Raw genomic sequence first — 25,352 nt, 5'->3', positions numbered from 1 at the left:
ATCTTTGCACAATATCAAGTATCATATCGCATTATCAGTGATATAGCGACATGTATTTATGTTCACTAGTGCACACAGAACAGTGAGCCAAGCCGAGACATGTCTCATAGTGTGGGGCTCCAGTGATAATGACCTCAACAATCTCCAGTAAAGCACAGTGCATGCAAACATTAATGCAAATATATAGGACAACTGTACACAACAAAGTTTGCCCTGCAGTCTTATCAGACTATTAAAGCACGCGAGGAGAAATACGAGCTGATTCAAGAGTAAACAAATGAGTCAAAGCCTCATAGCTTCGCCTCATTTGAACTGTAATTTACTGATGCGGTTTCACAGTTAGTCAAAATGATCAAAATCCCAGATATATTTGTCAGTTATTCTGCAGCTACAAGGTTACGTTCTTGTGTTTATTGTCAAACTTAAGCGTGAAGCTGTCATGATATATATTTCCAGGGAAAACTCGCTACTATTGTTTTATAATGTAGCTGCTGGGATCTTGTTTCAGTTGTTCCACACTTTGAATTAGAGTATTTTTTAGTCTTTACATATCAGCATAAATAGCAGTATTGTAAATTTCCCTAATATGATTTTGATGTTGCATCGACACCTGAGGGAGCAGCTTCACCACCAGTTGGGCCTGCAATAAATAAAGAGACACTCAGCTACTGTGTGCAGATTTGAAAATAAATACTGACATTATTTTCTTTTTTAAAAATGGCCAAGACACTGGCCTGATGGTGGAATTGAACTCAGGACTGCTCCACCATACTGCACTCAAAGGATATATTTGTTTTAATTATAGATTAGGTGCTCTGTGAAGCACAGAAATGCTGTTTAACAATATTTTACATGGTTTTAACATGTTTGTAATGGCTGTCTTTCATGGAACAGGGTTGAAAATCAGTGTTTTGTGTGTTTTCTCTGGAAAAACAAGGAGTTGTTGTGGACTACAAAAATCAAAGACAAATGTAGTTCTATAAATAACGGAATAGGAATATACCATTTCGTCTTCCTCTCATAATGTGGGCAACAGGGTTGAATTAATAAGAGTTGCACTTTAGATAACATTTTAAGGGAATTTTACACACAAATTACAGTCTAGGGGACGTCCCCTTGACTGTAATTTGCCTGCTGTGACCACATCCACATTACACACTGACTTCATGCAGTTTATCAGTGGATTAAAGTATAATTTACTCGGTGTAACGTTATCTGCTATAAGAGACGCGACCGGCTGGTTATTATTACAGAGCAATTAATTTGCTTTAACGTGAAAGAAACACACGGCTTCCTGACCGTCGTCTATTTCCTGCCTTTCTTTCCTTGTCAGGGTGAGTTGGGAACAGAGTAAGAGAAGGAAGCTGAATAAAAGTTAAATACAAATAGAAAAAAAGATTATACACCAGATTTGAGCATTAAACTAGTTAAAGAAATGGGAACGTTAGTAAGGAGTTTTCTCTTCACTCGGGATTATAGAGGACTCCAGTCGGACTTCAGGTAATCGTTGTACCTCAGCTAGCTGCTCGTTAGCTTCGCTGACGGTAGCAACAACGTTCACGGTTTCTCATGAACATCCAGCAAATATTAAACTGTTGACACGTCCCACTAGTTTTGTAATTTCTTAGACAAGGTTTAACTAATGGGAAACAATGCAACTGTATTAACGTAACCAATGGCAGGACTAGGCTTATCATTAGCATTTTAGCCTTGCTAGCATGCTAGGCTGCGCAAGCTATTAGTGTAACCGTGGTCTATTTGCCATTGTTTTGTCCTCAGTGCGACCAGAGTTCAAGTTAAGTTTATTTTGACCAATGACAATCACGAAGAGTGTTTGTATAACATTATAGTAATGAGTTATAAAGAACTACAACACGGAACCGAAAAAAGGCAGCTGCGCGATACTGCCAAAAGTATTCGCTCGTCTGCCTGCTCACACATATGGACTTGTTTGACATCCAGTCCATTTCTGTTCTGCCTGAGGCGCTTTGTAAGCTGTCAATGAGCAGCTGACTGCCCCTTTGTCTGTGCATAGTTGTGAACTGAGTTTTGTAACCTTGTAAACCAAAAGATGTGAAAATTGTATATTTGTGCATCTACAGATGAGTGTGCGTGTGTGTGTGTGTGTGTAAATAAGATTTGTTTGTAAAAAAAAAAAAATTACACAAGTTACAAATTCTTTTTTGTTAAGGTCTGCTTACAGATACAAAGCAAAAAAAACAAACAAACCCAACAAACTGTAAAACTCTGAGATGTGTGTGACTTTTAACTTGTGAATTTTGAACCCAATTTTTATTTCTTTCAGCTGATTGGTCAATGTCATGTCAATCACAAATTTAACAATCCAATCAGATACCAGACGGGTTTTGGCCATAGAAGAGGTGCTTTACTGAGCTTCAGGTCCTGGAAGGGTAAAGGCCCTTTCATGTGCCAGCGTTTTCCTTCATCACCACAAAGGAAAACAGTCTGTGCGTGTCTGAGTTCTGTGAATATTTGTTGCCAGCCTGACCTGTAGTTTGATTTCTAGGGCGATCCATGTCAGTGACTCAAGAGGAAGTTGGAACTGCAGTAATAGATGCAGCGCCTTTGCATGTCAATGGTTTTTATGTAACTGAAGGATCTGTGGGAATAATGTGTGTGAACCAGTGCAGTGACAGCGAATGCACTCTTATGGTAAAGTGTAAGGTCAGTTGTAGTGCCCAGATGACTTTTTTTATTTTTGTTATCATGACTGCCTTTATTATTACCTGCCAAGATTCAGGGTTATACTAGGACTTGGAAGGCAGATATGACAGTAAGTTAGCTCATGTTACAGCTGTTGGTGTGCCTATTGCTCGGGAGGTCAAGCAGGTTGTCTACTAATCACAGGGTTCACAAGGTTCAAGGTAGGGCTGTGCGTTATGACTAACATCCCATATCCCGATATAAGACATTTATCGTCTCGACAATGATATATATCACAAAATTTTTTACATTTCCTGTAAATTTTGTGAATCTTGGGCAACTCGATGTGCGTGAAGTGCTTTCAGTTGGGGGTTGAGTGTTTTGACCGATGGATTAAACGATACATTTTTAGATATAAGTTGTAACGGGTGCCATTTTCTTTGTGAGCATTTATTACACGGCATGTTGCGGGGAAAAGCCTGTTTTAACGTTCGAGTCTAAGGTTTACTTTATTAAGCACCTGACAGCTCTTTTTAGCTTCTCATCCTTAAACACTCTGCATACTCTTTCATGTGATTCTTGCTTAGGTGGGTGACGAGGTTTGAGTCTGAGGCGGCGACTGGTTTCCTGCATAATTTGCATAGAACAGTTTTCTGATCCGTGGCAGACTTTTCATAACCAAACCATGTTCATGCTACATGCCTCGTTTAGAAATAAGGTCCTAGATTTGTTTTGACTGCTTTATCTGTTTATCATCATTTCAGCTTATTTTGAAAAAATCTCAACAGGATCTTCTCCTTTATTGTGAAAGGTTTATGTGGAAAATAAACAAGCGGGTAGCGGAGTCCCACTAATTTGTGCAACTGAAGTAGCTTTGAGTGTTTGAAGTCATTCAATAGTATATTAACTTTGGTTTAGTGTCATTGAGCCACTGAATGAGTCCACTGAGCTTCAGCTGGCAGACGGCCTGATATTTATCAGATCAGATCAGATATTCAGGCCTAGAGCAGGGCGATATGACCAAAAATATTTATCACGATATACATTTGAAAATTTGCAATAACGATATAACTGACAATATAATTGACACTAGACAAAATACTTTACAACTCCACAACTTTATTAGTGCAAAAAACCCATCAATGTATTTTCACTTAAAACAAGCAGCTGTTTTTATGTGCATTAAAGTTATATAAAAACATAACAGTGCAAATTCCTTGCTGACAGTTTAACCAAAAGGCATTTCCAGTGGAAATTGGCCGACATATGCTCAGCATAACCATGTATAACATCCACAAAACTTAAAGAGGTTATACACACACAATACGGTAATATTATGTTGAAGCACAGTACGTATCACTCCGCGAGGCTCCTGCCTAATATAGCGGTAATGCGCCGACAATCCATCAAGCGGTGCGGCTTCGTAGCTTAGCAAAGTCGTACTAAAACATCTGACAGATTGTCGAGCGCCGTGTTCCACATAAAATCGTTTCGAGGTCAGTAAACACAACCAGAATTCATACATAAGGCACACAGGATCATAAGGGGCTCTGTCGATTTTCAGAAAAATCAAAGGATTGATTTAAGTGTGCCGTATTTTCCAAACAACACGGTAATAGCGACGGCCCGCTAGCATGCTCTACCAAAAATAGTGGTTTGTTGTGTATCTGACGGACGAAAGCTAAACCAGTTCCACACCACTGAAGTTGCAGCATTTTTACAAACCAATTCTGGTTCATCTGTTTCATTCAACGATCCGCTTTCGCCCTCATTCTCCGTCGCCGGCACGCTTTTTCCGCTATGTGCGTATGAAAACAAAGGCACTGCGCATGCGCGTTTTACCGATATTCTATGGTGATATTTCATTTTCCTATCGTTGCCCAAAATTACACCGGTATTACCGTGAACGGTATGATATAGCCCAGCCCTATTCAGGCCTTTAAAGTAACTTCCACAGTTACTTTAAAGGAAATCCCAGATTTAGGAGCTTGGATCAACTTTCCAAATACTTGGCTTATACCAATAAAAACGGGGAAATAGCTCCAAGGATTCATCCTGAGAATGAAGGAGTAGAGCGTTTCTTTGCTCTGAAGCAGGAGGAAACATATGGGCAGTGCCTTTTTGTTTTTTTTGTTTTTTTCTGAACCCTGATTGGTTACTTTTCTAAACTGGTGAGTGGAAGAGAGGGGATCGGGGCTATGACACGCCCCAAAGTACAGTGTGCATATCCCTGATATCACTGTGCACCTCCTCTGGAAAGTAGATCCGGCAGGCAGATTTTCGAGTTCAGAAAAAGTGAGAGAGAGGGAACTGCAGAGGTTAAAGCAAAAAGGTTAATATGCTGATGTAAATGTGCAGGAAAACTCAGTTCACTCTGTAGTCTAAGAATAGATTGAGCTCTCAGTGCATTCAATCTGACTCAGTTTGCCCTGCCAGTTTCTGCAGCCACAGAGTGGCTCTGCCTGCATCTATTGCACAAACATCTCTATCTATGGCCATGTAAGGTAATATCATCGTCCAGGACAAAAGTGTAATCTAACTGTTAAAGAGATTCAGTTCTTAAGTGTGTGTCACTTCTTTGCACTAGCTGGCTGAACAAACCTGAAACCTCTGCGAGGTCTTGATTAGGGCTCTGTATCGTCACTGGTTTCTAGAATCGATTCGATCCACGATTTGAATCAGGGAAATTTTGCCTCAGACAGTCAGAAATATTATCATTCTGATCATTCATCAGTACTGACACTTGTGAGACTTCATCAGAGAAAACACAGAAAAAGATGAAGGAGACTTTCCTGGCCTGGCTTTTTATAGCAGATAACCTTAACAATATTCTGAAGTAGAACAAAAACTGAAGAAAACCATTAATCAACATATGAACATTACCTGATGCTGCTGAAGTGAAGCAGAGCAAAGTTACAGAGGTTTAACTAGAGACACAGCCAAGTGTTTTGCATTTTGGCATCATTTAAAACTTTACAATTGTATTGAACAGCAGGAAAGAGGCTATCTTGTCAGAAGTCATAAAAAAACAGTTGCGGACTGTAAACAACTGTAGACTGGTGCGTGATAAGCAAGCGAATAATGCAGAAAACAGAGTGTGGCGTGGGTGTGGTCGCTGGCCGGCTGCAGAGGAGGGGTGACGCAGGGGTGGGGTGAACAGGTGTGCTGAGAAGTGAAAGTGATTGTCACTCTTTATATGTTCGCAGTGACAGTCGGAGGTGGAAGAGCGGACGTGACAGCAGAGAGCGGGAGTGACTGTGTCCCAGTGAACTGAAAACCACAGTATTAATAAAAGTATGGCTGTCCTCACACCTGTGTCCTGTGGATGCTTTACAGGACAAACGTTACACAGAGATTTGAGTTTCTTGAAGTACAAGGAGAGAGACAGCAAGCTCTGCATGAAGTGTGGTTTTTATCGTGTATTGAAGCAAAACAGCAACAGTAAGAAGGAAATTATGACAATGTTAATGTGAAGCGTAGTTTGGATCTTCTTTTGCTGCTGATTCAGTCCAGTTTGGTTGGAGAGGGACTGGGCAATCGAGGGCAAAAAAGACGTAAACACAAAGCGCTGACCCACCGACACATCAGAATCAGTGAGCTGTCGGCTTTCAGCACCAACAGAGTGTCTGTGTACGCGCCATCAAATGAGAAAGGAGACATCTCACTGATTGTGTTTACGTCTTTGTGTGGAATCCGTGTATCTGCTCTCATTAGCTGTTTGGTGGTTGTTGAAATAGTTTTGTGAGCTTTAGCCTGGGATTCTGCTGTTGCTGGCAAAATACATTTATATTTAAAAATCGATTATTGAAACCCACCTCTAGTGTCTGTAAATTTTCCACTTGCTTCTTTGAGTCAGGTTTTCTGCTTCAGTCTCTGTTTGCTATCACACTGAAAGTGATTTGACACCTTCCTTTTACGACTGCTTCAGTCAGAGACAATGATAGAGGTCAGTAAAAAATATAAAAAAATACAAAAGCAAAAACCGCACTGATGCTGATAAGGGAGTTAAGTGTCATTGAGGAGTGCTGCAGAAGTTCAGTGGTGTGTGCAATCTCTTACTCAGACTATTCATGTGTGAAGGAAGTGTTATCATCAGTCAGTGACAGTCAGTGACAGCATTCACTTTGCTCTGTCACCACGTAACCACATCCCTGTAATCAAAATAGTCTAAACCATGCTTCAGGTTCCAGCCTGCCTTAAAGACAAGGAGTGTGAGCCAGTGCACGTGACTGACACCATCAAATAGATTTAACCAGTTACTCCACTCATTTTACACTCATGCATCGTTCATATACTTTGTTTCATGCTCACCAGTTCTGTAGTAAATCCCACACAGTCAGCTCTTGGAAAGCTCTTGTTAGTGTGTCTGATGTTGTTAATTAGAGAAATCCAATCAGCTACTTGAATCTTTAGTTTTCATCTCAGAAAATTGACAACATCATTTTAGGCTTAGAAAGCTACAATTTTACTGCAGAATTTCAAACAGTGCAACAGCTTTAACTTTCTCAGGAATTTCTTTGAGAATTTTTTTTCTTTATTTCAAAATTTCTTTGTTTCACTTTTAACCAAAAAATGTGCAGTTGAAACATGAAACACAGGTTGATTGGCACAATTCTATCAATGCAGTGTCAATGCAGTCTATAGATATGAATCACACAGTTTACACATTACATTACATTAACATAAAATTGGTATAATTTAGTGACATTTTGGACGTTCTCTAAGAGCTGTACAGTTCACTTCAGTCTATTTATGCATGAAGGCTTCATTACCTCTTTGTTGTGTGCTGGCACATACTGTGCATTCACACACAGTTAAAATGTGGTTTTATTTGCATAAACTGCTGAGGAGCATCAGTTCATTCATGTACAAGTAAACACAAAACCCCATTTGAGTTTTTATCTGATGCTGCCTCATGAACTGATGAGAGTTTCTCAGCAGCCTGACATCAGCTGAGGATGATCCTCCTATTATTAACATAAAGGACGGGTACTTGATTATTTGACAAGTGAGTGACAAAAGCAAGGTTGAGAAACGGGTTGGTATACTCTGTATACCTCTGTATACCTATATATAGATATACAGAGGTGGAGAGAGTATATAAAAAAATAAAAAATGTGACTAATTAGTTTCTGTGTGTGTCTCAGGGTGATGGAGAGCTCCTCCTTAATAAACCTGCAGAGCAGTGAGGGAGTCCAGCTTCAGGACCTCCTGGTAAGAGTTCATGGAGGACTTCAGCTTCTTGCAGCTGCTCCTGCTGATAGATGTCATTGCTGTCTTCTCCCTCTGCACTGGCTGCTACGTCTTCTTTGTTTCTGCTTTTCTCTTTGTCATGACTGTGAATCAGGCAGCTGTGCTGAAAATATGATTGTTCTCCTTATAATAAAAGCTGGAAGCTGGAAGTCCTGCCTGTGCTGAGACATTTTTTTCATGCATGATCTTCACAGAAGTAAACAGCACAGGACAAAGGAAACTGTGGGTGACGTCATCTTTAGCTCATAGAAAAATATTAAAGAGTCTTAATTTGAATTTATTATTTACCAAATTGAGTCCAAATGAGTGTGGATCATCACATACATACTATTGAACCAAAAAGCCCAAAATGTGTCATCATTATTACTATTTTTAATATTATTTATCAGTAATATGGACAGAATAATGTTTCGGCACCTGCATTATTCTCATTTTCATTATCAGACTTTGTTCTGTTGTTGGCTGATTGTTGTAAACTTGTTATAACAGAGGGGAAGATCATTCTGGGCAGCAGAAATGTGGAAACATGAAAAATGGAAAATGCTGTTGACAACAATTTATTAAAGTATCAGATTCATTCATTAAGGTCTGTTCTGGGTTGTTGGGGACACTTTTTCTTCTCCTGTACAGTCTGTCTGTCTCTCTGTCCTTGGCAGGTGATTCGTTCAAGCACCGTGTGACTTCTGTGCTTCATAGGATTCCTGTCTGTCTGGACTTTGTTCAGAGTTTGTGCCTTTTTAAAAGAACGAACAGCTCATTTGACCTGCAGTGCCCTGCATTTACGTTGTCTGTCCATTACACCTCATGACAGACATTGTTAAGTCGAAATAAAGGTTGAAATACTTGAAAGGTGCACTTTGCCTCCACAAACAGTAAAGTGAGTAAAGTGAAGGGTTAAAGTGAGATTTTGCAGGTGCTAATATCCACTCCCTGCACTGACTGTATACTGTTCACGCGGTCTTTATACCAGAAACTTCAGTCTGTATAAAGGTTGAATTGATTTAAGCCTCATCACTGACCATGAGCAGCGTCTAATGGATTGCATTTATATAGCGCTTTAGTGAAATAAATGTATATAAAAAACACTTGTATGTGCATGAATAATTTAAGAAGTATATTTGATTGTTTGTTCTACTTTTTAAAATTTATTTATACAGTAAAACTGTTAATTTTCATTCGTTGCCTCAAGGCAACACTGTGCAGTTAGCCTAATTTTTTTCAGGCAAAATAATGCGTTAGCATATGTATGTAGAGATGTGTTTGTGTGCATTTATAGGATCATAGTCAATGTTTTTTACTTTACAATCTACTGATAATTACAGGACATGGACGTAAAAACCTTTTATGCAAGGAAACCAAGGGAATGTGCAGTTAGGGACATTCCCTCAGAAAGTGAGGACAGTGAGCTTTCAGGGAGTGACAGGGAAGTGGAGGAGTGGATCCCTGAATCAGGTTTGAGGGATAGGAGCTCAGGGGTCAGTTGGTAAAGTAATTGTGTGTGTGTGTGTGTGTGTGTGTGTGTGTGTGTGTGTGTGTGTGTGTGTGTGTGTGTGTGTGTGTGTGTGCACACACGTGCATGGGGTTAGGGTCAAATGTCGGATGTATTTTGGTGGTTTATTGTTCTGTGAAATGTTTACATTGTTTATTTGTTGTTTGATTATTGGTTCATCCTTGTTGTACTAATAAAACGTATTATAGAATAACTTGGTTTTGACTACCCTTGTCGCACAATGTTACCTTGAAGCAACAAACCAATAACTGTTTGGGGGGAGGGTGTCAAACTTTATGATTGATATGCTTAGAACTCAAATTGCACTGCTGGAAATAGTTTATTTTGATGCACATGCTGTTTTCTTTGCAAATTTGCATCATAGGATTGTTTTTTTGTTTTTCCTGCAGTATATAAAAATTGCTGTATCTCCAAAATAAAACTATGAAGATACTAAAAATAAATTTCCTGTTGTTGTAAACTATTTTTTGCAACTTTTTTCTATTTAAAGTTTTGAGGGATAAACCTTTCTCCAAGTAGAAATATATGTAAAAAAAACAAAACAAAAACGATTTTCAATTTATTTGCCATAATTTGCCAACATTTTTGCCATAATCGAGCAGCCCTATATGCCGTAAATGGTAAATGGCCTGTATTTATATAGCGCTTTACTAGTCCCTAAGGACCCCAAAGCGCTTTACATATCCAGTCATCCACCCATTCACACACACATTCACACACTGCCGTGGTATGTTTTCAATGGAACTTCTGCTCCCGAACCTCTGGCACAGCGTCTGCAAATCGGGGCTTTACAAAGTCACTTTCATGTTTACGCAGGACTGTAAGCTGTCATCTTTGAGGCGTGAGCGGTGTTTGTTTTTAACATAGTTCACGGTGGAGAACAGCTGCTGACATAATGTAGATCCGAAGATCCATAATTGGCTTACCTGGGGTTGAAAGTCTCGATAAATGCACGGTGTTTCGGCGGGTACACCGGCTTCCGCGAGTGTGACGCTTATTTTGAGCGATGAAAAAATAATAGAATATAATTTTGTTTTTACATTTCAATATTACAGTAATCTTCAAATTGAGAACTACAAGTTAAATAAATAAAATAATAATTAAATAAAATACACTTCAGCTAAATACTTCTAATTTATTTTCCCAAACCACGCAGAGCCGCACTATAAGGCTCCGGAGCCGCAGGTTGCCGAGCCCTGTAATGTTTGAATGCGCGCAGTGACGTGAAATAATAACTTCCCGTCAAATGTGTTAAACCTAAAAGAGCCTGTTTTGAAAATGTCAGGAGTAGAAAATACAGATACTTGTGTTAAAATATAGCAAGTAGAAGTAAATTACGTATACCTGAAATTTAAACTGAAGTAGGCCTACAGTATAAATGCATAAGGGTAGAATTTTGTATTACATGAACTTATTTCAAGCTGCAGCAGTAATCGGATTTCCTGCAGAGAGGAAAGGAGGCCGAGGTTTCTCCCGTGGGCCACACGCAGGCCTCAAACAAGAAGCTGCAGTTATTCTGCATCGTAGAAAATTATTTTTTATATTCAAATGTAACCTAAAATCATCGGCAACACAAACATAACAACTTGTACCTAAAACATTTATTCAGTGACAGTAATGTTCACCATAATCGTTGACACTCTGGATAATAATATTAACTCAAGTGTGTCCCAGAAAACAAATAATTCGCATTATTTTTGTGATTTTAAAAACTTAAATTATTCATTACTCAGACATTCATTGAATAGTTTATTTAGTGACAGTCTGTATAAATATACATGCAGTTGGATAAAATGTTACATAAACAAAAGGCTTATTAACGGAATGTTTCAAAAAATGCAAACTTGAAGATTAAATGAACGGAATAAAATACATATTAATATGAATTCCCTTTCCTGCATCCTCAAACACATTCAGAGGGTATGCTTTTACACGCTGAAAATATGCAGCTAGCAGTAATATATTTAACCGGTTGCAGCAACTGATGAGCGCAGGAGCAGGGAGGTAACGCATCTGCGCTGGGTGGTTCACCAGCATCCAGCACAAGGCCGACACTTCAAATCTTCTCCTCCACAGGACTGACGGGAATCAAAACTTCTCCAGGCTGGCAGTCCAAAATCCTCTACTGCTGGCAGCTACTTGTCGATGTTCGGCTGGAGTTTCTGTGTCAGAGTACAGGGAACATAAGATAATTAGCTGAATTCCAGGAGCGAGACACGGGTTAATAAAAGCTCATAAGGAGGACATACTCAGAATTCCACGCTGCTCTCCTCGTTTTCGTGCCACACCTATCTGGTCACGAGGCCTCTCTTTCCCCCCTCCACCCCCCAGCTACACAGTCAATCACTGTTAGTATGCAAATGCAAATCAATATGAATTCCTTATACTAAACTTCATAAAACCGATTCGGAGATTTTTTCGACGCACGCGCGCGCGCGCGCGCGCACACACACACACACACACACACACACACACACACACACACACACACACACACACACTCCTTGTTTCGGCTCAAGATATGGCTACTTACCGATGCTCTCTTCTTGACCTTCAGGACCACAGCAGAGGGATATCCCCTCACTTTTACTCCGCTTTCCGCTTGTCTGGAACAGTAATAAACCCCTTTATCTGCTTTCTCTGTCTGTTGTAGTGTTAAAAAAAATCTTCCATCTTTCTCCCAGCCAGATGACACAGAAAATCGGCCATCAATTCCGTTTCTTTGGTCTTCGTAGGAATTGCGCTCAACTACAACATGCGTTTTTTTCTCCCACCTTGCAGACACAGATTTATTGGTTATTAGAAAGTAACACGGTAGTAATGCAGATTGTCCTTCTTCCACAGTTACTTTAAATAAAGTCCCAGATTTAGGAGCTTTGGTCGACTTTCCAAATACTTGGCTGATACCAAATAAAACGGGGAAATAGCTCCAAGGATTCATCTTGAGAATGAAGGAGTAGAGCGTTTGTTTGATGCGAAGTAGGAGGAAACATATGATGGGCGGTGCCTGTTTTTTTTTTTTTAACATTGATTGGTTACTTTTCTTAACTGGTGAGTGGAAGAGGGGGGTGGGGACTATTTTGCAGACATGGAATGTTTGTAGTCCAGAGCAATGATTGTTTTTTTTTCGCACACTTCCATCCTGTAGGGGAGACTGAGGATAGTTGTAACATTTTTGACATTTCTGTCTGTAAACTGGAGCTCTTTTAAGGTAGTGGATTCAAAATGTAATGCAAAGTATTTACATGTCTCGGCTATTAAATAGTGCAGCTATTTTCTCTGCAGCACAATTACCCATTGCATGGTATGGTGTCAAACACAAAGAGTGAAATGTTACAATTAACCCCATAGTCTGGGTTAGTTGTAACATATTCTGGGGTGAAATGTAACACAATGAAATAAGGGTACTAACAAAACATTAACATGTAATCTTTGTTTATTCAACACATGAATGCACTTAGAGCCATTAATGTAGCTGTGTGTGTGTGTGTGTGTGTGTGTGTGTGTGTGTGTGTGTGTGTGTGTGTGTGTGTGTGTGTGTGTGTGTGTGTGTGTGTGTGTGTGACAGAATGCAGAAATCTAGCTTTTGAACATATTCCAACCCCCCAAAAAAGACAAATTATGGAATTTTCTGCAACTGAATATTTCGTTCATTTTGGTTGGTCTTCCTTGAGTTTGGCCTCATTGGATCAGTGGTCATTATAACCTACAACTCTTGCACCAATTTTGAACATAACAATGAAGCTGGAAAAATGTAGTTGTTCACCAGCATCGCAATTCCATTACTTTTTATCATGGCTTACCTTGGTGTGGTTTGCAAAGTGCTTCAGAAAGATGAGGAAATCTGTTTCTTGCACCCATCCTGATTTATTTCCACTACCAGTACTTCCTACTGGTCCATCTCTGACACAGAGGTCTGCATAATGTATGTGTGGGAACACAAACAGTGGAGGAATTGTGTTGCCAATGGCATTAACCACATATACAAAGGTGCAGTGAACGTCTCTCTGCTGATGTCGTTGCCCCAACTTGTTTAATATAAGTTAAAGTAATAGTGTGGTAAGTTGTAACATCTGCATTAAGCCAACGGCTAAAACATTAGCACTAAAGACCTACACAGAATATATCCCCACAGACATACAAATAACATAATTTAAGTTTGATGAGTTTAACTGAAAAGCAGATAATGCTATTAGAAGTTTAAATAATTAAAAAAAAAACACGTACTTTTTGGCATACAAATTACTTTTTTTCGTGTTAAATTGTCTGTGTTTGACAAAATGTGCAAATCTTTCACATGTGATAGCAGAACTGAATTGGGCATGCACAGGATGAATCACATCATTTGAAACTTAGCCCTGATTGGAGAAACTGGAAGTGTTACAACTGACCCACGTTACAACTATCCCCGGTCTGCCCTATGCTTCTGACATCTGTGTGCTTCTGGCAGCTGCTGCTTACCCTGCCCCGATTACAACATTTGAATGAGTGAAATAGTAAAACAGTGTAGGAGCATAAAATAGGAGCCGCAAAGAGCGGAAAATAATTTCCCCCAGGGATCAATAAAGTATTCTGATTCTGATTCTGAAAATGTTAAAATGTCCGCACAGTATGTGCGTTAAACCGGCTACAGACATGAGGACGTTACTCAGTAGTCTTTTATTCATCCCGGATACTCCTGCATAACTTCAGGTAAACTGTTTTGTTGTTTTTATTATTATTATCATTTTAGCTCATCGTTCCCAGATAGCAAGGAAACATTGAAACACTGTTGAGTCAATATCAGGCTGTGTCATTGAACCAACGTTGAAATGTGACGTTGACCTAACGTCACTCTTGCACCCTTTTTTAACGTTGAAATGTCAGGTTTTGATGTTGAATCAATGTTGAAACCTGACATTGATTCAACGTTATATTTTCTAATACTGCTGACATTGAAACAATGTCAGATTCTGATATTGAAACACTGTTGAGCTATGGTGTTGATTTTCCACCTCTTTCGCACAGTTGCTTTTTATTAAAACAACAGTTAAATCATGACTGGAAATCTACCTCTCTTTATAGGTATTTTAACCAATACTAAACTACTGCATGTTTCCATCAATACTTCAACCACCTAAACACATAATTGTACTTATTCCTCAAATTGGACACCCTTTATAAAAAAACCCCCCAAATGTCTCACAATGTATCATGTCAATATTAATATCCTAAAATAAGAAAGCATTGCATGTGATGTAACAGAGAAAAAAAAAAAAAAAAAAAAAAAAAGGTCAATAGGCAATAGGCATGTTTCGTTTGCTAAATACTTTATTAAAAGACAGTTTCCTATTTACATTTATATGTTTCACAGAAGTTTGTAATTTTTTACTCTGGGATGGGGATGCATGATGTGCGTCCTGCACCACCCAAACGATCTGGGGCATACCTGAGCCATTTCTGCACTGCTTGTGCAAAGACAAACTCTGACATAGAGTTTGCCCCTAACTGCTGCGTCAGGCCATCTAGGACACACACACACACACACACACACACACAAACAAAAAAAGTGAATTAGAGCACATGAATAAGCTCTTGTTAACTGTCTTCAGCGGGGAGAAAGTATGTAAACTCCTAGGCTGATAAACATGAAAGTCACCAGGCGCAAATCTGCAAACTGCCGCATTTGATTCCCAAAGAGCTATGAGCGGAAAAAGTGATAAGTCTTAGCATGGTGTGCCGTGTATCCTTTAAAACAAAATAAACATGGGGTCCTCGGGCTGTACAAACTACAACCCGAGGACTAAACAAGCCAAAGACCAAAGACTCCATCTCCAGATTAACCGGACATGAAAGTCTTGTTATTAAGAAAGACAAAGTAATATAGCAAAAAAACAGTAAAACTTACCAAATATGCATTTGCAGAGCGCTGTATCTTTAAATGCCCTTTTTTGCTTTGTCTGGTCCTTGGTTTTTTTCCCTGCCCAGTTTAGTACCGAGGCCAGCTCGTTTGTAATGGCATAAGCCATTACACGGCGGACTCGCACCTCCAGTGTGATCATTCCAATCAAGGCAAAGCGTCTCACCTATAGACACATTTTAAGAGATGGAATTAGCTTGTCTCATGTCTTAAATGTGTATGCAAGTGCTTGTGTGTTTAATCAACAGGCCGTCGTTATGTATTTAAATCACATCTGACAGCTATTACACTTTATAGTTACAAAGTGTACATAACCTTTATATACTTACCATTGCCTTATTTGCCTCTTGTGATTGAAGAGCTGGCTCTGCATTGTTTAGCTCCTCAATGTTGTGCAAGGGCAAATCCAGAGGCAGTACCCCAGCATCTACCGATTCATTGCAGCCGGTATTGCGGATGGCTCTGACCTCCTCACGGAGTTCGTTAATAGCTCTCGTCAGGTCTGACAGAAAAAGATAATTTTTTTTTTTAAGTATTTAAGAATACAGACAACTTATCAAACGTTTCCTTGTGTCACACACAGATATGTACAAAGACACTAGACAGTATTTTATTACCTGGTATTTTCACTCGAGGGGCCCGAGGAAACCATTTCTTTGTGGGCTGCTCATCCTCTGAGTCACTATATGTGTACAGGGGATTTGGTCTAAAGAAAAAAAGTTGAAAACGGTCATAAGTAATTACAAATGTGCTTTTGGAATATTTTTTCCCAAAGTTACAGTTTGAATCAGAATCAGAATCAGAATACTTTATTGATCCCTGGGGGAAATTATTTTTTGTTACAGTGCTCCATTTTAAACCAACATTAAGACAAGACAGACAATACGCTAACTAAGAATAGTACAATATATACATATATATACATACATACATACATAAGTCACTTATAAATAAATAGTTGGAAAAGAAACATGTGTAGCTGTAGCAGCAAACAGTGTGTTAAGTGGATGCGTTGTACAGGGAGATGGCCACAGGCAGGAATGATTTCCTGTGTCGTTCAGTGGTGCTTTTCGGTAATCTCAGTCTCTCACTGAACGAGCTCCTGTGGCTGACCAACATGTCATGGAGTGGGTGGGAGGTGTTATCCAACATTGTCTTTATCTTGGACAGCATCCGCCTCTCCGACACCACCTTGAGGGAGTCCAGCTCCATCCCCACAACATTGCTGGCCTTACGGATTAGTTTATTAAGTCTGTTGGCATCTGCGACCCTCAGCCTGCTCCCCCAGCATGCAACAGCATAGAGGATCACACTGGCCACAACAGACTCATAGAAAATCCTCAGCATTTTCTGGCAGATGTTGAAGGACCTCAGTCGTCTCAAAAAATAGAGACGACTCTGGCCCTTCCTGTAAAGTGCTGTGGTGTTTTTAGCCCAGTCCAGTTTATTGTCAATGTGTACTCCAAGGTATTTATAGTCCTCCACAATGTCAACACTGACCCCCTGGATTGAAACAGGGGTCAAGTGTTTCCTGGTCTTCCTGAAGTCCACGATCAGTTCCTTGGTCTTTGCCACGTTGAGCTGCAGATGATTCTGCTCACACCACGTGACAAAGGAGTCGACCACAGCCCGGTACTCTGTCTCATCATCCCTGCTGATGCATCCAACCACTGCAGAGTCATCAGAAAACTTCTGAAGATGGCAGGTCTCTGTGCAGTGGCTGAAGTCTGTGGTGTAGAGGGTGAAGAGGAAGGGGGAGAGGACAGTCCCCTGTGGTGCCCCTGTGTTGCTAATCACCTTGTCAGACACACACTGTGGGAGACGTACATATTGTGGTCTTCCTGTCAGGTAATCAACAATCCAGGACACCAGAGAAGCATCCACCTGCATCGCTGCTAACTTATCACCCAGGAGGGTCGGCCTGATGGTGTTGAAAGCACTGGAAAAGTCAAAAAACATGACCCTCACAGTGCTCGCCGGCTGGTCCAGATGGGTGTAGACACGATTGAGCAGGTAGATGATGGCGTCCTCTGTTCCGAGACGAGGCTGATAAGCGAACTGAAGGGGATCCAGATGTGGTCTTACTATGGGTCGCAGCTGGTCCAGGATGAGCCTTTCCAGGGTCTTCATGATGTGGGAGGTCAATGCCACGGGCCTGTAATCCTGGGGGCCACTGGGACGTGGCGTCTTTGGTACAGGGACGAGGCATGATGTCTTCCACATCACCGGGACCCTCTCCACACCTCTCATGCTGTTCTGCTGGAGTTTCCACTCCAGCTTCCTCCTGTAATTGTCCTTAGCCTCTCTGGTCTTGTCCTTTAGTAACACCTGGATCTTCCTCACCTCCTCTTTGTTGCCCCCTCTGAAAGCCCTCTTCTTGTTGTTGAGGAGGGCTTTGATGTCCTTAGTCACCCACGGCTTGTTATTTGGGTAACAATGAACAGTCTGAGCTGGAACAATGGAGTCGGTGCAGAAAGTTATGTAGTCTGTGATACACTCAGTAAGCCCATTGATGTCCTCGGCGTGAGGCTCACAGAGTGTTTCCCAGTCGGTCACCTCGAAACAGCCCTGTAGTTCCGCTATTGCCTCCTCTGACCACCTCCTAACAGTCCTGGTGGTCACAGGTTCCCTCCTCACAATTGGCACATAGCGGGGGGTGAGGTGAATCAGGTTATGATCTGACCTACCAAGTGGGGGGAGGGAGGAGGAGCTGTATGCATCCTTGACGTTAGCATACAGTAGGTCTAAAGTTTTCTCTCCCCTGGTGGGACAGTCCACATATTGTTTGAATGTTGGTAGTGTATTGTCCAGTGATACATGGTTGAAGTCACCCGAGATCACAATAAAGGCACTCGGGTGCTGAGTCTGTAGCCGAGCTATGGCAGAGTGGATAGTGTCACATGCAGCTGTGGGGTTAGCAGAGGGAGGGACATAAACAGCCACCAAGATGACGTGAGAGAATTCCCTGGGTAAATAATACGGCCTGAGTCCAACAGCACACAGTTCAGTGTCCGGGCAACAAATCCTTTCTTTGATTGTTATGTTGGCAGGGTTACACCACCGGTTGTTAACTAAAACAGCAAGCCCACCTCCTTTACGCTTACCGCTAGCGATGCTGTCCCTGTCCGCCCGAACAGTGTGGAAGCCTTCCACGGAAGCATTCTCATCGGGAATGTCCTGGTGCATCCATGATTCGGTGAAACACATCAGGCTACACTCTCGGTATTCCCTCTGACTCCGTACCAGTGCTGAGAGCTCGTCGATTTTAATTGCCAACGATCGCACATTTCCCATCACGATAGACGGCAGACACGGTTTATACCTCCTCCTCGCTTCGAGCCTCCGCTGTCTCACCGTCACCTTTTTTCTTCTCTTCTGTCCTTGACCTCTGCATCCCCGATGTGTTTTCCTCCAAATTTCAGCTGGTACTTCTACGGGCCTGGCCAGCGAGCCGGCCGGCATCAGGGCGATCAGCTGATCTCTGGAGTAAACAGTCCGTGCGTGTAGGAGATGTGCCGCGGTCCCGTTCCTTGATAAAAGTAAGAGTTCCACGGCCACCAGAAGAACAAAAACTCTCTCAATCCGTAAGAAAAAAAGAGCTAAACTAAGAGAAAAGCAGGAGCGACTGTAACAGGCTGCACGCTGGTTGGCGCATGCGCACTGATTTATAACAACACACACAGGAAACGAAGATGTGCAAGAAGGTACAGTATACAAGGAATTTTTGAAGTGCACAAGTGTACACGGCTTTGCATTTATAAAAAGTTTACAAACTTCCACTTTTTGGACTATATTATGTGGTGATATTGCAGTATGCAAGCACCACAGATATGTATAAAAGACAAGATCATAAATTCTTAGCAATCAAAGATATGTTTGTGAAATAAAAAAAGTTTTACTTGTGCTTTCTTTTATGACTGGTCTGAGTTTCAGCTTCGGACCGAAGGTCAGACGTATCACAGTGTTCACTTAGATATTTCTGAAGACTGCGTTCTGCTTCGTGAAATGTGTCTGGAAATACAAACACAATTTATGGCCAGACATAAATTAGGACACGAAAAACTTGTTATTGTTACATTTATACAACACCAATCCAGATGATACCCACCATGGCTTATTAGAAGTCGGACTGGTGCATAGGTGAGCCATGTTGCACCAGGATGAACTCTCCTCTTTACTGCGTCGTGGATCCTGAATGTGTCTCACGGAGGATATGGAGGCCATGACAATTTCTCCCCATTTATCCATGAACTAGGGACTATTTCTGTACCACCAGTGCTGAACTGCACAATGCACCAGTCTTTCATTTTTATCTTTTTTTTAATTTGGAGTCCTTTTTTGCCCTGTCTAGGATAAACAGGAAACAGATAATTACAATATATTTCATAGTCACTACAAAACTTGATCTATTGATTGAACTAAATAATAAATAATAGCTTAAAATGTATATAGGCAACAATTACAAGCAAACCCGTATATGTAAGCATTTAAACACTGAAGATAATAAAATTAACAGTATTTTGTCTAAGTCTGCCATTGTAGGAATTCATGGCACCGAGACAAAAACTTGGCGCACAGTGTGGCGTCAAAATAGGCGCACACCTTTGATGCTGCGTTTTCTCCGTCTTGCTCGTCCACACGTAAATGCTAAACGCATTGATGTTTGATGATGATGATTGACTGTCTCATGGCAACATTTATGGCAGATTTTGTTGACAGCGTTGGTGTGTTTGATCGTCTCATTTTAGTGCAAAAAAATAGCTGATCTGACTGGATGAAACAGATATTGACAAAGTTTAACTTTGAGGAAATATTTCGCAGTAAAAACGTGATAAATCACAGTGTGTTTTATTGCAATACTCAGAAGGCTGCAAAATGTTTATAAATGTGTGGTGCAACACATAGAGTCATGTAGTTTTCTTTATTTGAATTTCAGCAGTCTCTCTCCCGATATTTCACTGGTGATATATTGAAGTGGTGATTATTTTTAATTATAATGAGGTGATCATTGTTATTTGTTCACAAAAAGGTCAAAAGCTGTGGTGGAAAAGGTGGCCAGAAATGCACAAGAAGGATTATCATTCCCGAACAGGTCAGCCAAGATTTTTAGCCGTCTTTTCCTGTGCTGAGTCACACATGTGCTGTGATGAAACTTGTTAGACCACCAACTTATTTTTTAGCTGTCTTTTCCTGTGCTGAGTCACACATGTGCTGTGGTGAAACTTGTTAGACCACCAACTTATTTTTAGCCGTCTTTTCCTGTGCTGAGTCACACATGTGCTGTGATGAAACTTGTTAGACCACAAACATCTGTAGTGTTTCTCATTTTCTCCCTGAGAACTGTGGATGATGTTTAATGATGATGTTTAATCGAAGTCTGATCAGTGGGTTAGTTTGATCAGAAATTTTCTTGCTTTTTCTTCTTTGTATACTTTGAACTAATGAAAAAATGAATCTGGCGCTCACACTGTCTGTGCAGTCTGCCAGCAGGGTGTCAGTAAAGAGCAGTGTTCAGCCCATAAGATCAGTCTGTGTCTTTCTTATTGTTTTGGAGGTAGAACTCTGTCGGCATGTCAAGTTTCTTTCTGACAAATGCAGAATCTTGCAGTAAAATCTGCCATCATTTATCTTTCCGGCGTTTCCATTGTTTATATTGAAGAGAAACAATGATGGAGTGACTGAGCGCTCAAAGTGCCTGTTAGTGTTGGTGTATGAGGTGAAATAGTCCCACTTACTTTTAATTTCAGTTTTCTGTGAGTCACAGCTCAGCAGCATGAGATGTTCATTTATAGCTTTTTGTGGAAGTACATGTTTGCAGATTACATTTGTTTTCTCACTGATCAAGCTAGAGAGGGAGAGCTAGTGTTCTGCCTCATGCTGTAGACGAGTGGCTCTACGAGTCCACAGTGTTGGCTTCACTCAACTATGAAGGTGGCATGTTTTCTCCCACTGTCGATCCTGTTATAGCTGAACAATTAGATGCCCCTTTTAGGTTGGATGAAATTGTGCATGCAATCAAGACCATGCACAATATTAAGGCACCAGGACCTGACGGGTTTTCAGTTGAATTTTTAAAAACATTTATAGACAAGTTAGCCCCACTACTTCTTTCAGTGTATAATGAATCTTTTGAACGTGGTCTATTGCCCCCTACATTGTCTCAAGTACTAATTACTGTTCTCTTAAAGAAGGGTAAGGATCCTACGTCTTGCACCTCGTATAGGCCTACTGAATGTGGATGTTAAAGTCTTGGCTAAAATTTTAGCAATTCGCCTTGAAAAGGTTCTTCCTACTATTATTTCAGATGAACAGAATGGCTTTATTAAAGGCCGCCAGCTGTTCTTTAATGTTCGCACGCTTTTGAATGTCATTCTTTCCCAACACTCAACCACTAATCCAGAAGTAGTTATCTCACTTGACGCTGAGAAAGCTTTCAATCGTGTAGAGTGGAGCTTTCTCTTTGCGGTCTTACAAAGATTTGATTTCAAGGACAGATTCATTTCATGGATTTGACTGTTGTACAAGGCACCCCAAGCCAGTGTCTACACAAATGGTGTTTCCTCTGGCTACTTCTCATTGTCACGCGGCACGAGACAGGGTTGCCCCCTGTCCCCCCTACTTTTTGCTATTGCAATTGAACCCCTATCTATAGCTTTAAAGGCCCTTCCTCATTTTCATGGTATTTACCGGTCAGGCCTTGACTTAAAATTGTCTTTATATGCAGATGACCTGCTTCTATATGTTTCTGATCTCTTATCTAGCATGCCATCAATTGTGTCTCTATTAAACAATTTCAGCTCTCTGTCAGGTTACAAAATAAATCTTATTAAAAGTGAATGTTTCCCCATAAATTTTTTAAGTTTTACACTTAAACAATCTGACATTCCTTTTAGACTTAGCCCTACCGGCTTTAAATATTTGGGAGTTAACGTGACTCATACTTTGTCTTCTTTATACTCTTCCAATTTCTCCCCTTTAATCATTCAAATTCAATCAGATTTTCAGAGATGGAAATCGCTACCTTTGTCCCTAGTTGGTCGGATCAATGCTGTAAAGATGAACATTTTGCCTCGATTGTTATTTCTGTTTCAGAGTATTCCTATATTTTTACCTAAAGCTTTTTTCAAAAAGTTAGACCAGCTAGTTACATCGTTTTTGTGGGGAGGGAAACATCCCAAGGTGAGGAAATCATTATTACAGAGATTGACATTTGATGGTGGTCTTGCTTTGCCTAACTTTTTATTTTATTATTGGTCCTCTCATATTCACAAATTGACCCATTGGCTTGAATCTCAAGAACTGCTGTGGTGCAAACTGGAGCGCCTGTCGTGCACTTCCTCATCCTTACAAGCTTTATTGTTCTCTCCACTACCACTTAAGCCTTCTCATTTCACCAAAAATCCCGTGGTACAGTCTAGTCTAAGGGTCTGGTCACAATTCAGGAGTCATTTTAAGTACATCTCTGCATCAGTACACATGCCCATCACACAGAACCATCTGTTTAGTCCTGGTCTCATTGATGGCGCCTATGTACAGTGGAAGCGTCATGGTATTAATACGTTTAAGGATCTCTATAAAGATGGCACTTTCTTAACTTTTTTAGACCTGTGTTCAGAAACAAATCTTCCGGCTACCAATCTATTCCGTTATTTTCAGGCACGGCATTGCACTTCTGCTCTCTTCCCCTCCTACCGTCTTCTTCCAAATGTCCAACCGTGGGAGGAATTCTTATCCCTTAAACCCAATAAGAAGTCAATTATATCTTTAATATATAAACAACTTATGGATTTAAATGTCCATTCAGTTGTTAAAATTAGGAGAAGGCTCTTGGGACCCAAATCTGCATGGACCCTTTTCTAGCTGTTTTTGGGCTTCCAGTCAACACCGTACTAACCGACCCTACACACTTCAAAATATTAGCCTTTACATCACTTTTGGCTAGACGTTGCATCTTACTCCTTTGGAAATCTTCAAAGCCACCTTCAGTTTCTTTTTGGTTTAGAGATGTGATGTCATTTTTTTTTTTTTTTGTGTGTGTGTGTGTCTTGGGGTTTGTTTGTGTTTGTTTTGGGTTTCTTCTTAGGTTTTGTTTTGTTTGTTTGTTTTTTCAATTTTATGTGTGTGTGTCTGTGGGTATGTCTGTGGGTGTGTCTGTGGGTGTGTGTATTATTGTATCTGTTCATGTAAGAAAAACTAATAAATATGTGAGGGGCACAGATTGTATTGTCATTGTAAACTAATGTACACTTGTCTCTCAATAAAAATATGAAAAAAAAAAAAACTATGAAGGCAACACTGTGTGAAGAAGTGCTGTCTGTTGTTCAGGGAGGTTTATAATAAAGTGTGGCTTGTGGTGGGTTGTGTTGTGGAAAGTAGTTTCTGTTACATTTGCTGTGGGTCAGGATGCAGCAGGCATGTTAACACTCACAGCTGTGGGTCACATATGCAGTTTGTAGTTCTGTTCCTGGTGAACTCTGCGTGAACTCCCAACCAATCAGCATTCAACAGACTTCTGTGTCCAGTGGGTAGCGGGTGAACACCCCTCTCTTTATGAATTACTCTCAGCAGTCAGGCCCTCGTCCTCCTTCAGGAACTTGTGGCCAGATTCGTGTCTGATCTTGCTGAGATCTTTGTCTTTGATGCTGACTCGTCTCCTTTGGGCTTGACGCATTTTTCTCGAGGCTTCTGCAGCAGTGAATCTTTCTGCTCTGGTCCTATTAGCCTTATTCACTGTAATCATTTATAATGTTGTTATTGTTATTAGGCGTGGAAAATTAGTTTAAAAAACCAAACATGATTTACACAACTTCCCATTAAACTCAGGATACAAAACAACCAGTTCTTATATTTAAAAAATGGAGAAGAAGGATCGACAAATTCATGGCTTAAAAATATCACAACAGAAATTCTTCTTTTCTTTTCCCCTTTCTCCACTCAGTATTTTTGAGGAAACACTGCACACCAGCTGAGATGTGTCATGTTTTCAGCTAAAGCTGAGCTCGGCTCTAAGATGGTTCACATGTCACACAGACACACACACACGAACTTCAAATCTCACAGAAGTGGCACGCCCAGATACGTCTTTGCTTGAAATTAGAGTTACTGCTGCTAATAGTTTTGGGGGAAATAAATTGATAGAGCATAGTATCTCGGTATTTTGATGATTGACTGTCTCATGGCGACATTTATGTCAGATTTTGTTGACAGTGTTGGAATGTTTGATGACACCGATATTCACAAAGTTTAGCTTTGAGGACATCATTTGCAGTAAAAACGTGATAAATCACTTTGTCTTATTGCAATACTCAGAATGTCGCAAAATGTTTATAAATCGCAAAATTACACCATCATGAGTGAAATATTGTGATAAGATCCTATCGTGGGCTGTCTGAGGATTCCCACCTCTAGTTGCCAACTTTATTTATTCGCCGATCTGCAACATTAACGTCCATCAACACAGGTATGACGGTGCAAGACACTGCACAGTCATACCTAGAAACTATAGTGCCTACAACAGTACAATGAAATTGGAAACTGTCCCACATTGGCACTACAGACAATACAACACAGTAACTTAAGGTTTAGGTGCAAGAAAAGTATGAGCAAAATAAAAAAAAAAATAAATGACTTAATAAATAAATAAATAAGAGTGAATGTTTATTGCACGTTGTTGTTGTTATTATTATTTTTGTTGTTATTGTTAAAGTCCAGGGAGGTAGCCAATCAGGTCAGCTGTTAGCATTGATTAGGACTATTGTAAAAGTTTTCCTTGAGTCTGTTCGTCTGTGACCTCAGCAGCCTGACTCTCCTGGCAGACAGCAGCAGCTTAAACACCCGGTGTCCTGGGTGTGTGCAATCCCGTAGGATGCTGCGTGCCCTCATGAGACAGCGAATGCTGTGCAGATCGTTCAGGGAGGAAAGAGGATGTCCAACGATTTTTTGGGCCATTTTAATGAACCTCTGAAGTGCTTTTTTTGGTGTGCTGTGGTGCAGTATGTCAGCACACCTTCAATGGAGCAACCGTAG

General features: G+C 40.5%; 1 protein-coding gene and 1 long non-coding RNA gene across 2 annotated transcripts; one reads left to right on the top strand and one right to left on the bottom strand.

Moving 5' to 3' along the window:
- The first annotated feature begins 1,359 nt into the window (after positions 1-1,359).
- Positions 1,360-9,890, top strand: LOC143416112 (uncharacterized). Its single transcript, XR_013096476.1, has 3 exons — positions 1,360-1,500; positions 5,871-5,958; positions 7,812-9,890. It is a non-coding gene; the product is annotated as an uncharacterized LOC143416112 (long non-coding RNA).
- A 4,904-nt stretch (positions 9,891-14,794) lies between these two features.
- LOC143416693 (uncharacterized) lies at positions 14,795-23,997 on the bottom strand. Its single transcript, XM_076882169.1, has 6 exons — positions 23,886-23,997; positions 19,226-19,337; positions 15,944-16,032; positions 15,656-15,828; positions 15,315-15,492; positions 14,795-14,931 (listed from the first exon to the last, which is right to left on the bottom strand). The coding sequence occupies exons 1-6, from the start codon at positions 23,995-23,997 to the stop codon at positions 14,795-14,797; spliced, it is 801 nt and encodes a 266-aa protein (XP_076738284.1).
- Between the last annotated feature and the right edge of the window lie 1,355 nt (positions 23,998-25,352).

Source organism: Maylandia zebra, linkage group LG3 (assembly GCF_041146795.1).
Source record: "Maylandia zebra isolate NMK-2024a linkage group LG3, Mzebra_GT3a, whole genome shotgun sequence".
NCBI lineage: Eukaryota > Metazoa > Chordata > Actinopteri > Cichliformes > Cichlidae > Maylandia > Maylandia zebra.
Note: the sequence above shows the minus strand (reverse complement) of the source record. Positions and strands in the feature narration are given on the sequence as shown.